Genomic DNA, 16,344 nt, shown 5'->3' on the forward strand with positions numbered 1-16,344 from the left:
TTACGTTGGCTTAGCTCACAAGAGCACCAAAGAATGTTTAAGAGGGGAAAATATTCTGATTCGTAACAGATTTAATTACTAAATAAATACGTTTAAACTATCATGTAGAAACACTGCATTCTTCCTTCCATTTTTAAATACTGGCCCTCGGGATAACCCTCTCCACAACTTTGCTAAGGTCGAATGGTTTTGTTCAAAAGCCATTCTACCTCCTGCCCACTAAGTGGACCTAAGCAGTTTCCTCAAACCCAACATCTGAGCATAGGTGAATTCTCTGGGCTCGAAGCTGGGGGAGAGGTGGGGGTGGGTTGTGGAAAGTTGGTGGGATATGCATTCTGTTGATTGAAATTAAGTCATTCTAAGGATCCTCTTCATCCATCGCCCACTTGTAATCTTGCGATATGCGAAGTCCAGATAATGAAGCTGAAGATAACGAAAATAAGACTAAGAGCGCGGTGTGAAAGAACTAAATGCACTAATTTGTTTCTCTGTTAACCAGTGTGCAGAGAATCACTGCTAAAGTAACGACCCTGAAACCATAGCCCAATGGGAGCAAATCACACAGTCCAAGAGGAACTCAGCCGGTGGGATATTGCAGGTATCAACCTGTGCCCTACCAACTGTGCAGCACAGCGTATTGGAGTGACTCGGGCGACTACGCGATTTAATAGAATCAAAACACTTGTGATTTGGCATTTAAAGAATAAAAGACCTGGATAATTACCGTCGTGGTAGCGATCTCCTTTTAAAGATCCCAAGAACAGTGGTGAAGCCAGAATATTGAACGGAAGAACAAGCAGAAAGTACACAAGGAGATTGGAGATCAGAAAGACAAGGGAAAGAAAAGATTTTAAGACAACAGTTCTCTGAAGATTGTCGAGAGTAACTATGAGATTTCACACAAGGAAGCCAGGAGAACAAGCGTCTAATTAAACGGTGAGCCAAACATCTTGGGTATAAGGACCACAAGCACTTTTAAGTTATCTTTAATTATGGCTTCCCCATTGAAAGCCGGCCTTTTGACATGTCCGTACTGATGAAAGGCTTCCTTTCACATTTCCCATTTATCTTTGTAAGAACGGACAGGACTTTTTTGTGTTGTGATTATGCTCTCGAAGCAGCTTCAAACACTTTGCAACTAGTCTTTCGAATGGAGGCTGACCATTACTGGAGTCAACTTTACTTACATGGTCTTTTCTGTGTCACGGTGACCTGAAATTATTTCCCCGAGGCCACAGAAACGTTGAAGTAATTAAATAATTATAATAATAATCCTTGCAACTGATATGGCACCTTATCGTAGAGTGGAGATGTCTGAAAGCACTTCACAAGATTTTACCGTGAAATGTAGTGACTGTGTATTTGTGGGTGAAGCTTGCAGCTGATTTGCACACAGCAATGTCTTGCAAACGCTCGTGAAGAAAATGACCAATTTTATCTGAGTCACTGGCTAGCCCACCCGGGCAAATAGACTGTTGGGTTTGTCTACAAATACAGACTCAATCCACTTTACAGTATATCCTGTGAAGCACTTTGAGACGTCCTCCCGATGTGAAAAGTGCTGCACCAAACACAAGGATTATTATTATTTTACCTAGCAAGTCTACCGTATAAATTTTCTCTCAGCGGCTAAAGTAAATGTTCCCTGATCTTAAAGTGAATCCTTCCTATGCAAAGGGCAACTCTCTCCACAGCACTCCATTTTAATTTCCTGCACAGGAGCCATAAGAATGTTTGCGAAAGAACCTTTTAAAAGAAAGCTCGAGAGAAAGCAGATGACAATGCACTTACCCGGAATGAAACACAGGGCCACTGCAGACACAGGAAGGCATGACACAGAGTGGTTTCGGTGATGTTAAGATTCGTGGAAAATGCATCACAGGAGAAAGCAGACGAAAGGAGGAAATGATATAAAGAGGAGACAGTGAAGGTGTAGTGGTTCAGCGACAACTATGTTTGAAACACGTGAACGCAAGGAAATTAAACATGGTACCATTTGCATCACCCTTCAGATCATGCTATATGTTAAGTCTTGGATCATGCTGTATGTTAAGTCTTGGATCATGCTGTATGTTAAGTCTTGGATCATGCTACATGTTAAGCCTATGTTAAGTCTTGGAATTCGGTCTATCTGAATTGCTTACTTTGAAAGGGTTCCCATTCTCACTCGTGCATTAATTGAACCAAGGATCTATCTTCTAACCTTCTGGAAAGCTTTCTCTCTCTCGTCAATTTCCTTCCCTCCTCTCCTGGAAGTCTCCAACCCAGTTTCCTTCCACCAGAGGTGCAGCTCTGTGGATTTTGTTCCCCTCCTCCCCCACTTTGTCCCAAGTGGCCATCATCACACAGTGCCGGCAGGATACCCACTCCTCACCCGAAACCCACCCGCAGGCATCTCCAGCATCGCTGCTGTAAAACAACCAGCAACGGGAATCGTGGAGAATTTTCCCTTCCCTCAAGCTCAATAGTTCAACCCAGCTTTAGTTCAGCAAAGGCCAGGGATTGAACGAAATCAGGGAAACTTTCCCCAGTTTTTGGGCTCATCTTTTTTGTCTAATAATGCAGGGTCCGTTTAAACCTTTGCCTTGGTTTATAGACAACAGCAAACTGTTTTCACCACTGTATGGTTGAAACAATTGCTATAACCACTCTCTTCAACCCATGTAAATTATCCTTGTTGTTTATTAAAAAAAAGCGACTCTCTTAACTCCCAACTCCATTTTAGATGCACGTTGAGCCAGGCCAAACGCCTGTGGTTTACAAGACTTTCCCCGAGAGATTATGGCATCCTTTTCTCCCTATGGGAATGTATCTGGCCTTCCATGATTACGATCAGGGAGATCAGGAGAGTCACAGTGACCACACGTGGCACAGCACATCAGAGCTCCAACAATGCATCACGTTTGAAATGGAAAGTGGAATGAGAATGGGACAGGAGACACACTGTGGCTTTAGCACTGAATACACGATGATTAAAGATCCTCCCAATGGTCTTTTTTTTTAAATACAGCTGGGAAGCATCGCAGCATTTATGGACAATACTTGCACACGTGCAATGGGATTATTATTGATTTCCGTGCGCACACAAAATCGTACCCTCGAAGCGGATGAACGGCAGGGATACAACTCTACCACTTCATTCACTACAGTGATGGGAAATGGATCAGAGTGCATCGACTCTGGATCCGCAGGTTACAAGCGAAGAGACTGCAGTCTTCTCAAAATTATTCAGTCCTTCTTTGAACATTTTCATCACCTTGTGCAGCAAGTTAAAACCAAGACCACTGCTGGCATCTGAATTGTTTTGGTTAATGGCCATTTCTTCCAATGGTCAACAAGGCAGCAAAATGTTACACTTTCGATACGATCATTTTAGAGAGGGCTGAGTGGAATACCGATCGATTTAAGAGACTTGATGCAACTACTGATAGCTGTTACCAGGATAGGAACAAAAAGACGATAGGTACAGAAGGGGAGACACAGTCACAGAAAAAGTCACAGAGACTCAGTTAGGTAAAGCAAGTTTGAAAGTCAAGGACGTTGACCCGAAGCTTCAAATTCCGCTCATCGCTTTGCTTAATATTCATTTCGGTTATTCTTAAAAAAAATCAATGTCTGAATGCATCGATTTTGTCCCCCCCACCCCCCACATTGTCTACAGTAATGCAACACACACCATCCGTTTTGAACCAGCACCCAAACCTAATGTTTGGGAATCGAAGATTCATTTCCCCTGAAACATTATAATGTAAAATGTGATCAGTAGCCTGATACAATAATATGCTGTAACATGATATAATACAATATAATGTATATTAAAAAAAACCTGTGTTCGACTCAGTATTTCTACCGTAAGGACTAAGACTGATGAACTTACTAAAATATTAACAATCAAATTCATTCTGAGCAGTCTCCAAATATTTTAAACTAAAGAGTTTCAAAAAGGCAATAACTAAATGTTGTACGTTCTGGAACTCCATCCCAGAGGGCCTCCACCTTGCCCTCTCTCCCTCTGCTCCTCTACCCCCACCACCACCCTTCCAGACCCTGACTGACTTAAGACCCATCTTTTTGACCACGCAATCAGAGCCACTTTCTACTCCTTCCCCAGCTCAGCTTTCTGTCGCCTACGTGAAACAGTTTGGTATGTCCTCCTGGCACGTAAGGTGCTATCGATACAAACTGGGCTGTCCAACCACTCTTAAAGAGTTGGAAATAATCTATTCTGATTCAGGAAAGATCCCGAGTCAGGGGAAACTGACTTATGAAATAAATTGATGAATCTTCACCTCAAAACGCACGCATGCATCCGTCAGTGAAGCATAAAAAGCAGGCAAGTTAATGTTGAGCTTATAAACCATCGGACATGATAACCCATCGTCATGTCCAATACATTTGCAACTTGCCCGCTACGCAGACGAGTCACAAGGGTGAAAAATGGGAAGTAACGCTCGGCTGGAGGTCACTTCTCGCACAGCAACCACGCATGTTAGTTATTGGCAAATCATGAATCAACAGTCAGCAATAATGTGGACACTAACTTGGCCAACATCTGTTTCTGCAAAGAAAAGAGATCAAGTTTCATCAGTAAACAAAATACACTTTGCATTTCACAGGGCTAGTCAATCCGAGCTTCAAAAGATTTGGGTGTCTGGGATTTAAGCAGGAGAGCTCTTCCGGAGAGCCGTGAAATATGTGTTACCAAATAATAAACATCTTTGAAATGAGTTGAAGTGGTATTTCCTTTGAAGCTTGGATCAACTATATCCTGGTGTTTAACAAGGAGCTGGCACGAGCCTCCTGTACAGCATAGTCTGTTTGCAAGCAGAGAGCAGGGGAATTTAATTTGCTCAAAATACCTTTTGGGAGGAAATGCAAAGGCATAGTTTCCTCTCCCCCCACCCCCACCCCCTCACACACACCTTCATCCCACTCACTCCAAAACAAGAGTACGTGGGCTGAACGTTGTCACTGCATGTCACACAAACACAGATGGGTCGGTTGATAAAAGACTAGTTACTGCGTAAATATTTTGTCGCCATCAGAATTGCCTGCACAGCTTTTCTGTCCTGCAAAATATCAGTCTCTCAAAAGTAGATTCACACTCCATCATTTACGTTTGCTGAAGATTAACTGGCATTTGCCCTGTCTAGTTTATTCCTCTAAGCCATCAACATTCTGCACGGTTAGCCCATGCTCTGCATGCAATCCAGCAATGCAGCGATATCAGAAGGAATGATGCGAAAGATAAATTGAGAGGCCTGTCTGTAATAGAGAGGTTAAGGCAATTGCTCAAGTGCCAACATTTCACCGGCATTGTGCTCACCCTCTGGTAAGCGGGGGTTTGTATTGCAGAGATCAACATCTGAGAACAAGGTGTAAAGCTACAGCAAGACAAGAATTCTGCCAGTGCATTTTTCTGGAATTTTTTTGTTTGCAATGTTGGTGGTTGGGGGTAGTGGGGGGGTGGGGGGGGTGTGGGAGAGAGGGAGAAAGAGGAAAGAGACAAAAATCCCATTGAGGTTTGTGACAACAAATAATGGTGGTGCAGAATCCACACAACTGAAGCCTACATCTGTTCACAGGTTACTAAACTACAGGACAATTCCAGCGAGTCATTGGGTGGAAGAATACACGTTATGTTTTCATCATTTAGAAAATAGAACAAGTGAATACCCCCACACTTTTGGACAACTTTTCCCTCCCACGCTCCTTCCCTCTTGGCTCTCAGTGAGCTGCATTCAGTGTTGCCCAATGCGATTAACATTGATATAGCACCTTTCACGTCAGGAGGATGTCCTAAGGCACTTAACAATACTGCCTTGACACCCGAGCTGGGAGTGGGAAAGGGAAAGACGACCGAAGGCACGGTCAGAGAGCTCGGTCTTCAGAAGGACCTTGAAGAAGGTGAGGGAGGAAGCGTGTTTGAGGAACTCCAGGATGGAGTCATGAGTAGATCGGGAGCTTGGCTAGGCCTCACTGTCACAGGTCTGCGACCCAGCACTCTCAATGTCAACTCTATCGGACTGGACAAAAAGGGAGCGAGTTAGCCACGTTCTACACGCTAAAGCTTCAGTCACTGCAAAACCGAACGAATGACCCATCTGAACTCGTGCGACATTCAGTGAAATGTTAACCGACCAGTCCTCAAAGAGCCTCACGTAATCAGAGCATACTCGTGTGGATGCAAACAGATCGCTGCTGGGGCCAGGCTGCACGTGTCCGCTGCTCGCTCTCAGTCCCATCTCAGGAGACCTGCCAAAGCCACCTTACCCATTCTGCTGCTTAATGTCACCCTGCCCCTCTTTCAATCCTCTCTTCTGGCCCTCTGCCACCTCATGGGCATTGTCAGAGGAGTAAAGGCTTATGGGGGTGTTGTACAGGTTGCTCTGCCGTGGGACATTAACGGACGAGGTTACTGAAGGCTTAGCAGCGCTGGCTGCTGGCGGATATCCATCGGCACTAGTTTTGGCGTAGGCATGCAGGGGCTGTGAAGATGCAGTGGGTGATGGAGAAGGAGCAGTGGAAACCCGAGGGGGTGAAAGGGCTGATGAAGCGGTGGCAAAGGATGCAGGCTGTGGCTGTGCAGGGGGAGGAGTGCCTCTGGGAGGAGTTACAAGTCCGAATGGCCTGGGTGATTTATTGTAGGCAGAGCTGGATGCAGAGGGGATCTTTGGAGCCAATGGAGCAATGGATGCTATAGGCACACTAGAGGTTACCTCCTTGGGCTCATCCTGAGCAAAGAGGGGAAAAACACAAGTTACACAATGAACACATGCAAAAAAAAACACCCACAAACTTCAAACAGTGCTCCTGGAAACCCAGCGCACACCAAAATATGCCCAGAGAGCCATTCTTCAGCAGGAAGCCATACAGCAGTTTTAGGGTTGATCGGCACATCATTGTTCGAGTACAGAAGCGTTTGGATCAGAGTTATTCCGATTTTAACAACAACGAGACACTCAGTGGAAACGGGCATCGTAAGCTACAGGGGTATGGGGAAAGGGCAAGTGATTGGAATTGAAAGGATTGCTCTTAGAAGCATCGGCACAGTCACAACGTGCTGAATGGCCTTCTTCCGTGCTGTAATTTTCTGTATGCTTTTATAATATAAATTGCAATTATAAAATTATATTTAAAACATTTATAATTTGATATAAATTATGTATAAATGTATGCTTCGGAATACTTGTATGCGTATGGACTTCTGAAGCAACTTAACGGGTAAACGGGTGGGAAAATAGAACTCCGATTTGTTCTTCAAAGGATTTGCATCACAGGAATCACATCTGCCGTGTGGAGCTGTGTATCACCTGGCACATTAAACAGCGAGGGCCATTATCATCTTATCAGAGCAGACAAGTGGGAGGAACGTAAAGTCTGATTTGATTAAAAGCTTACTGTTAGATTTGAAATTAAACGTATTATAGGGCAAAATGCCCCAGGAGTGACCTTCATTTATTGGGGTTTTTTTTTTAAAAAAAAGATTCCGAGCAAAATTTAGAGTCAAAGTTCAAATCAAGACCATTTGATATTTTGCATTAATTTGTGGCTTAGCGAGATTAGGCATGCGTAGAGCTTCCAGGATGCACAAAGGACTTTTGTCAAAGAGATGGCATTCTTACACAAACACAGAGAGAAAACCCACACAGCATTAGACTTCACAAGCAGTATACAGTACTGATATCAACACTTGAGATCTAACTGGTGGCAGCGAGATACAATTCAATTTTACATCTATACACACGGGGACTATTGCATGTCGAGGGGACATCTCCAAAAGTATTTCAGACTGGTCAGCCGAGCTGGGAGATGGGAACTAAAGAGGGGAGGATGAGCGAAAAAAACGGTCAAAAGAAGCATCCGCAAGGCAGGGGTTAAACGTGGAAAGGGAGGGAGCAAGTCAAGACGGACTGGACTTGCAGAGAGCGCGGACTGAATGGCTGAAAGCTTGGCTGCCGATGAGTGGGTGAATAGGGCGGAGGGGCATGAAGCAGATCAGCTGTGTCTTTGTTCCCTTTGCTGGACAAAAGGGGCAGCTGAGTCAGGAGGATTGTAGAAGGCCAAGGAATGGAAGGGTGTGGCCAGGTCACGGAGGGATGTGAAACCGAGAATCCTTAATTCGATCCGCTGAGGGATGGGGAGCCAGTGGAGCTAAGTCAGGACGCAGCTGATAGGTTTGCGGAGACTGATGTGCGAGAGGACACGGGCTGCACAGATGAAAGAATATATGCATCGACGCGTATATATTTTATATGGAATGGGCTAACGGTATGGAGTGACTGGGTTAAAGCTTCATACTTATTTGAATCCTAGGTTCGGTGTCAAAATAAGCGGGCAGCACAGACCGCTGGCCAAAATGCCCTCGATCGAATAGTTTTTAAACACAGGTTGCACAGGATCTCAGTGACCTCCAACCGCCAGATTGAAACGACGCATCAGTTGCATGATAGTTTTCAATCGTGCACACACATGCTCCCAATCGACTCCGTGTGTAATGGGGTTCCATGGACTTGGTGGGTTCCCACGGTAGCTCAATTCATAAACTCACTGCTTACTGCGAGATTACTGTGCAAACCAAGAGCTTGGGGTTGATTCCCCGACCTAATAATAATAATAATAATCCTTGCATTTGATATAGCGCTTTTCACGTCGAGAGGACGTCCCAAAGCGCTTCACAGAACACACTGTAAAGTGAATTGACTGTATATTTGTGGGCGAACGCGGCAGCCAATTGCGCACAGCAATGTCCCACAAACAGTCGTGGATTGAAAATGACCAATTTATTATTGTTTTTGTTTTTTTTGGAGGGATTATTATTAGGCTCTGTGTGGAGTAAGGAAACTTGCCCAAGGTTTGGCCCTCTGCCTGGAATTGAACTCAGGTCTCTCGCTTGCAAAGCGAGTGCTCTAACCACTGAGCTACAGGACTCAACTGCATTGAACTGACAGATCCCAGCTGGGAGGAGAAAATAACTCACGCCCGGGTTTCCCGCCCACCATCAGAAATGAGTGACCCTTGTGCAGATCATGGATGACAGAATCCAGACTCACTTGTGACACAACTAATCGTTGCCAACAATCGCTGACTTGGCGCAAGCCGAAGACTTGCCACTGGGGTTTAACTCAGCCAAATGTGGACAGTGCTCGTGCTACCACAGCCCAGTAACGGTCGGCGTTATTGAGGGGAGGAGGGGGGAAAAAAGGTAGGGAACAGCGCCTTTCGGGTCTGGAGGACATCTCATAAAGCGGGACACTGCCGGGTGGGGGTGGCTCACAGAGATGGACCTTGAACGAGGTGAGCGAGTCAGAGGGAATCCGGGATAACTGCATTTAACAAATCAAAAGAGCCAAAAATGCACAGTTGCTGCGGGTGTTCAAAGGTCCACTTTGACGATCAGAATTAAAACAAAAAAGAGGTAATCTGCAGATCAAAAATCCGTCGGTCTCTGAAAGCGACAGCTCACCGCTTCAAGGAACAATCAGGATAGCTCTGTAACTCTCGCTGCCACCACGAGAGTGCACTGTTCACATTAAATCTTTGCATGAAAGTGCCAATGATATGCTCGAGACATAAAGCAATGATGCAGTAATGTATGCTACAAAAAATGACTTAGCATTGTGCTTTAAAACAACTATTTTCATTCAATCTATTCTAGATTAACAGCCCGGTAAAGCTCGTTCATGCACATGAACAAAAGTGCTGACGTTTTTAAATCGGAGCCAGTCGGTTTCCAGTCACAAGGCACAAGCATGAAGACCCACAGGGAATTTCAAATCCTTTTTACGTACCTTCTGAACTGTTACGAAGTCAGATTTTGCAGACTCGGGAGTCCTGAAAAATAGGAAGAAAGCACCAAAAATCAGGATGATTTGAAACCAAACTGCAACACCACAAATGCAACCATTTTGCTAAACACCTGAACAGTATTTCAACAAGATAACATTGGTAATAATAATCATAATAATACTCATTGCGTTTGATATAGCACCCTATCACGTCTTCGAGACGTCTCAAAGTGCTTCACGGAATACATTGTAGAGTGAATTGATTGTATGTTTTGCGTGCGAAATTCGACAGCCAATTGCGCACAGCAGCGTCCTACACACAGTTCCGGATTGAGTGATTTTTTTTCAAACAAAAAATATTGTTGAAGGGGTTATTACCCCCGGAAAAGAGATCCGCCAATCGACTAACAAGCGGGAAATGTAGGGAGACACTTTTGACGTCATGAATTGGCTTGGGAAGTGAAGATTTTTGAGTGGCCAAATCAAAGATAGTTCGGTGACTGCAGCTCCAAACCACTCCTGTTTGCGTCAGTAATGTTTCACACCTTAGTCACGGCGTCAAGAAATTTGCCTCTCCACGGATATCAGATACCAACTCGCACGCTCACATTGCATCCAGTGCCTGAGGGAGAGACACTCAACTCCCTATTCTCAGGAGAAGAGGTTTATTGTGGATGGTGCTGTGGGCCAGAGAGCAAATGGTTTTAGATGCAGGTTGGCAGGAGCCAAGGCTTGGGGACCCCATAGTGTGCGTAGGGGTACTACCGGAGGTCTAACCAGCTCAGAACCACTGAGAAAGCATTTTCCGGTTCCAGCCAGGACCCACCTATTAGGGCTTCGGCTTACAGAGTTAACAGGAGCTGAGCGGGAAGAATCCCTTCCCCCAGTGACTGCTCTGCCCCACCAAGTCCTGCCGATGGGCTGTGCTGTGCTGCGCTGTCATCAGCAGTGCCCTGGAACACTGCAGACCCGCCTGGCTCAGAAACTGGACGACCGAGAACGCCGGAGGGCGGAATCGATTCCGTGGCCAAGTTAGCAAAAATGTAATACGCTTGAAACGAATTATACCGCACTGACAACTGATACAAGTATCATGTGCACAATTAAGTTTTCTATCAAGTCAAACCGCTGGAGCCTCCCGGGGCCGTTGGGTGAATTGATGTGCGTCAAAGTCACACCCAAAGGAGCAGCTGAAAGGGTAATTTAAAAGAAAGGGATGGAAAGTTCCGGAATGTTCACTGGTGACATCAAGAGGCAGGTTCGTTGCAGGCCAAAGCCTGTCTGACTAACACGCCCCCATTGCACGGTGAAAGAGTGCACCTCATATCAAGCGGGTTTCTGGGAATCGCCAGGAGAAACGGCGGTCACCTTCCTCTCAATCCAACGCGGCATTTCGGACCATTCTTTCGGTGCTGTGTACACGCGCCGCATAGCTGATTCCATACCTCAAAGAATACAGCACGTTAGTTCCCTAGAACGTTACAGCACGGAAAGAGAGGCCAACTCGCCCTCGCCAGTGCTTACACACTCCACTCGAAGCACTCGCCCCTCATTTTCCCCTCTCTTCCCTCTCCCTTCACGTTTCCATCACGTTTCTTCGTCCATGCTTTTTGCTTCAAACCACAGCTTCCGGCATACAGTTCCACGTTCTCTCCACCCTCTGCGTAAAGGGGTACCTGCTAAACACCCCTCTGAAATGCTGCTGGCTGTCTTATATTTACAGCCCTTATTTTCGACTCTATCAGGTGCGCTGTTTACCAGAACTGTCCTGAAACCAAATTTGGAGAATATCAATTGAAACGAAAAGCTGCAGGCTTCTCCCCTCCTTTGCCCCACTTTACCACTTGTAATTTAATCCAGTCCCACTATTCCACCCACTCTTTCCAGACCAAACTCAGCTTTGCACGTGCACCTTTCCACCCACTATCCGTGGTTGACGTTTCAGACACGAAGCATTTGCTCACCTCAAAACTCTTCCAAACCCACCCCCCCCCCCCACCTCACATCCCTTCAAAACCTTTCTAAAATGCCTTTGGCCACCCTCATCCTGCCTGCCCCTCCTATTTCTTCCCACCTTGTTTGCATTTTCACTCCATCTCTGAAGTGCTTCGGGATATTTTGCTACATGAAAGGCACTGTGTAAGTGCAACTGGTTTTGTTCTGGCGGTACCGAAATATTTACTGATCAGCACGACACTGACATGTAGAAAACTCGATGGGTGTGGGGTGGTGTGTGTGCAGAAACAGTGAGGACATTGCTTTCACGCCAGGGTTCCCATTCTACCCCATAGGAGGCAACTCCTGTTGTCCTCAAGCAATCCTGTAACCTTTCAGGTTATAGCAGATTGTTGGTGGCAGAATCAGATTATCAAGTGATACTCTCTGGCAGAAATGCTGCTCCTTTGAAAATCTGCTTCAATAAATGAAACATCTGTTCAAATCCGACTCAGTCCACCACACCCATCCAAAGGCTCGCGCACGAAGGATCTTGTTGCAAAAAGTACGCTTCCCAATGTCAACACAGGACTGCAAATTACTGCATTTAGGTTAACTACCAGGACAAGACGACCAAACCACGGTGAACTATAATTTCTTTGTTCATCCATCTGAAAGTTAAAATCAGAAATAATAATAATAATCCTTGCATTTGATATTGTGCCTTATCATGTCTTCGAGACCTCTCAAAGCGCTTCGCAGGATATACTGTATATTTTGTGGGCGAAACATGGCAGCCAATTGCGCACATCAGCGTCCCACAAACAGCCATGGATTGAGTGACCACATTATTGTTACTTTTTTTTTGAAGGGATTATTACCCCCGGAAAACCAATCGGCTAATAACAACTGTTGGTAAACAGAGCTGTGTGGAGTAAGGAAACTTGTCCAACATTTCGTCCCCTGCCCGGGAAATCGAACCCAGGTCCTCTCGCTTTGCGAGGCGAGTGCTCTAACCACTGAGCTACAGGACTCCACAAAATCACTGAGAAAAGGAAATGCCAAAAGGAAAAGCTTTTTACTGCGGTTGATAAATTTGAAGTCTCACGCTTTTCAGAAGAAACCGTGAGTCATTTCACAGACGTCCAAAGCATTTCCATACATGCCACCTCGGATCATGATTTTTGTTAGGGGAACAAGAGTGGTTTCCTGGCAAAGCTTTGTGGGGCCGTGATGGAATGCATAGTTGTCTTCCATTTACTTCAAACAGTTTTAAGAAAAATTAAAATAGTTCTAAATTACAGAGTCCCATTTGTGTTTTTTTTCCCCTTGCTTTGCCATGTGGTGTACAAATGAATACATTTCAAAGATTCCTCCACAGTCAGGGTCACCCGCTAAGTTTCATAGCATTTTGTTTGGGGGTGGAAAAAGCCTGTCGCTTACTTTAATGTTAAGGCAAGCTCACGTTAAGTTCACGGTGTGCTACAAGAATTCTAATGACATACAGTAACTTGGGCCTCTGTTCAGAACTTCACATCCCTCCCCTGCTCCCCAAATGGTTTTCCTTAGCAACTATAAAAATGCATGTTTTTTTTTTTTGGTGAGTTTGTGTGGATTCTACCATCAGAAGGTGCTAAAACGAAATCAATAAAGCACGCGATTTGATGACTGGATTATCACGCAAACCCCGTTTGTGAATCTACAGTGACCTTCGCAAGTTATCTTCACAGTTGGGATCTTCTCGATCTGAATCCTGGTGATAATTCTCGGTCTGTTTTTTTATCCTGGATTCTGTTTGCAATACCTTTGCAAAGATAATACGCACAGCACCCTGCAGCATGGAAACGGGCCGCTCAACCCAACCTGTCTGTGCCTGTGGTTACACTCCACATCAGTGTCTACCCACTCTTAACCCCTCCCAGAACTCTTCTATTCCCTTCTCCCTCAAGTGTATATCTGGCTTTCTCTTACATGTATCTATATGATCTGCTTCAACACCCGTTTGGACAGCGAGTTCCATATTCTCACTACCCTCTGCGTGAAGTCGTATCAATCTTGTTTAGATTCCCCCAGTGGTCATCTCGTACTTGTGCTCACTGTTACAGACTCTGTAACAAGTAGGAACCTCTTTGTGCATTAGAAACCTGAACGGTCAATCTTCTCTTTGCTTATATATTCTTCGTAGTGCAAAAGGCAGAAAATGCTTTGGGCCTATTCAACCCTGTTCGGGCATCCTTTGAAGTTAAAAAGATAACTTTAATGAGCACGAGAAGTCTCTGGTCGGCAAAAGTCGAACTGAAGAGAGAATCAGCGTTAACAACGGTATCAGTAGTTGGGAGGTTACTTAAGGACAACCCAGCTTTCACGTGTTATCACTGACCAAACGACAGCCCACAGGGCAGGGTTTCTGCAAGCCTGGCTTTATTGCCATGAAATCTACTCCACCTCATTGCCAACCATTCAGTAGGATTGGAGCATAACTCGCCTGACTATCAAATGTCACAACAAGCGCAAAGGCTTCGGCAGGATGCACATTGCAACAAGAATGAACCTGTACAGCAATTGTATGTACGATACTTTATTCAGTAAACCAGAAAGAAAATAATACAATCTTTGTTCTGACCTTCCCTAAATCATGTAATATTCCGCCTAAGAGCAGACACACCCCTTTGGCAACCAAGCATAAGCTTCTAATTCTCATCCATTGGTCACAAAAGAGTACTAACTAGTCAGATACTCTGAGGTTCTGGCACAGGGAGTACATTGCTATTCTCACCTTGCACTTATCTATCTTGGACATTATTTGCCAATCATCAGTCCATGTAATACCCTATCATGCTCTCTTTCTACATCTTTTGCTGCCTCTACCGACTCTCTAGTCCTCTGCCCCGTTTCCCCAACGCTGGTGTCATCCACAAATGTAATCCTTAATGTTCGCAAGTAACAGGAAAAATCCCAATATAAATCTATCAAACGCCCCACTTGATACCTGCCCACAGCTGCTGGGTGTACGAACGTGTGTTCACAAACCAGACTCCAAGTAACATCTTCCAGGAGCTGTCAACCCAAGACACAGAGTTTTCTCATCAGCTCTCTGACAGACGTCTGCCTTCAGTGTGGTGGGAGGACCTTTACAGGACAGCTTGCGACGTGCCAGCCACCTTCATGTTCGAGGTCCAAGTCCAATGCCGCCTGCCAGGCTTACTCAGCACCAGCTGCTTAATCCAGGTCCTGATGCAAAGGGCCTCGGCAAATAGACGTGCTCGCTGTGAAGCTGACACCGCCTCCAGGGGCTCAGTCACAGGTCAGTGTAGGCCAGAGCCCTCCCTACTTCCCTGCAGCCTCTCCACTGCATCCCCAGAAGCTCGGATCCATAAAGGAGGACTGCTTGTGCACAGGTCTTGTTCGCCACAGGCTTGACCTGCTTTGGGACCTTGCTATCCTCGGAGAGACGAACAAGACCAAATTGCCCTTCATCCCTTCTCAGCACGATCCTTCAGGACAATCGTTCAGGCAAAAGTTTCTGGAGGGGAGTACTCTGTTTATGGAACTCTGGAGAGCGTTACGCGCAGGTTGGCAAAAGCTAAGGCTTGGGAACCTCAGAGTGTGCGTTGGGATCCCTACTTGGGAGTTTAACCAGGTAAAGCCACACAGCTTTGCCATTGACAATACTGTCTGGCAAGCTTTCCCGCTGCTTGTCCACCCTATCCATTAGGGCTTTGGCTTGTACGGTTACCAAGAGCCGAGTGGGAAGAATCTCTTCCCCTAGTTTTTTTCGCCCACAAAATATACAGTCAATTCATTTTACAGTATATCCTGTGAAGCGCTTTGAGACGTCTCGCTAAAGTGATAAGGCGCTGCATCAAATACAAGGATTATTATTATTATATTATTATATTTATCGAGCTCAGGAAGACAAAGGGAAAGTGCTGAACAGACCCAGAAATATCTGGCACAAAGACACGACTAACTGGAATGACTGGGATCCTTCTTCTGGGAAGTACTTAAACACCTTTGGCAATGAGCTTTCTCAACACTTAGTGAGCTTTGCATTCAAATCACTGTGTTTTTTTCCCCCACACAATTCCAACCAATAGGGTGTAAACATTTCCAGGGCAAGGATTTAGGAATCTCCAAACATCTGGGATGTTCATCGGGTGTCAATATTTTTGGGGTTCAAATCCTTAAATTAGTGCGATGTATTTTAATATTGAAAACCAATTTTTGGAAAAACAATTCAAAATTGGACCAACGCACAAAACACTCAATTCAACAACTAAACAGTGCTACGCTGTTTTGCCTCTGGCTTTGTTGATGTGATGGCGTATCATTTCATAAATGCCTCCGCAAAACCGTACAGAACAATGAAATGCTCACAAGCTAACAATTAGTCTCCATGTGAAACAAGTTGCTGCTTCTCACCGAGGAACTTCCCAGACTCCACAGAATAGTTGACCTTCAGACCTACACACACAGGCACTGCACAGAGTGCCAGCCTACAGAGCACACCCCCCCCCCCCCCACCCACCCACTCACACACATACATACACACACACGCACACGCGCACACTGCACAGGTTGCGAGCCGACAGACCAAAGCAGAGTTTACATCATATATTTT

The 16,344-nt window shown here is 45.3% G+C and overlaps 1 protein-coding gene across 7 annotated transcripts in view; it reads right to left on the reverse strand.

Moving 5' to 3' along the window:
- Positions 1-16,344, reverse strand: part of LOC103184491 (PDZ and LIM domain protein 5) — a 142,325-nt gene that overhangs the window by 45,044 nt on the left and 80,937 nt on the right. For 2 of the 7 annotated variants that reach the window (XM_042336462.1, XM_042336457.1), the window contains exons 4-5: positions 9,792-9,834; positions 6,274-6,389 (exon numbers count right to left, since the gene is read on the reverse strand). In XM_042336462.1, the coding sequence (XP_042192396.1) occupies positions 6,274-6,389; positions 9,792-9,834 (159 nt within the window). Of the gene's footprint in view, positions 1-724; positions 743-1,791; positions 1,813-4,541; positions 4,559-6,273; positions 6,390-9,791; positions 9,835-16,344 lie in introns of all 7 variants that reach the window. The other 5 variants (XM_042336474.1, XM_042336470.1, XM_042336486.1 and 2 more) reach the window with 5 other exon arrangements.

Source organism: Callorhinchus milii, unplaced genomic scaffold (genome assembly GCF_018977255.1).
Source record: "Callorhinchus milii isolate IMCB2004 unplaced genomic scaffold, IMCB_Cmil_1.0 Scaffold1, whole genome shotgun sequence".
NCBI lineage: Eukaryota > Metazoa > Chordata > Chondrichthyes > Chimaeriformes > Callorhinchidae > Callorhinchus > Callorhinchus milii.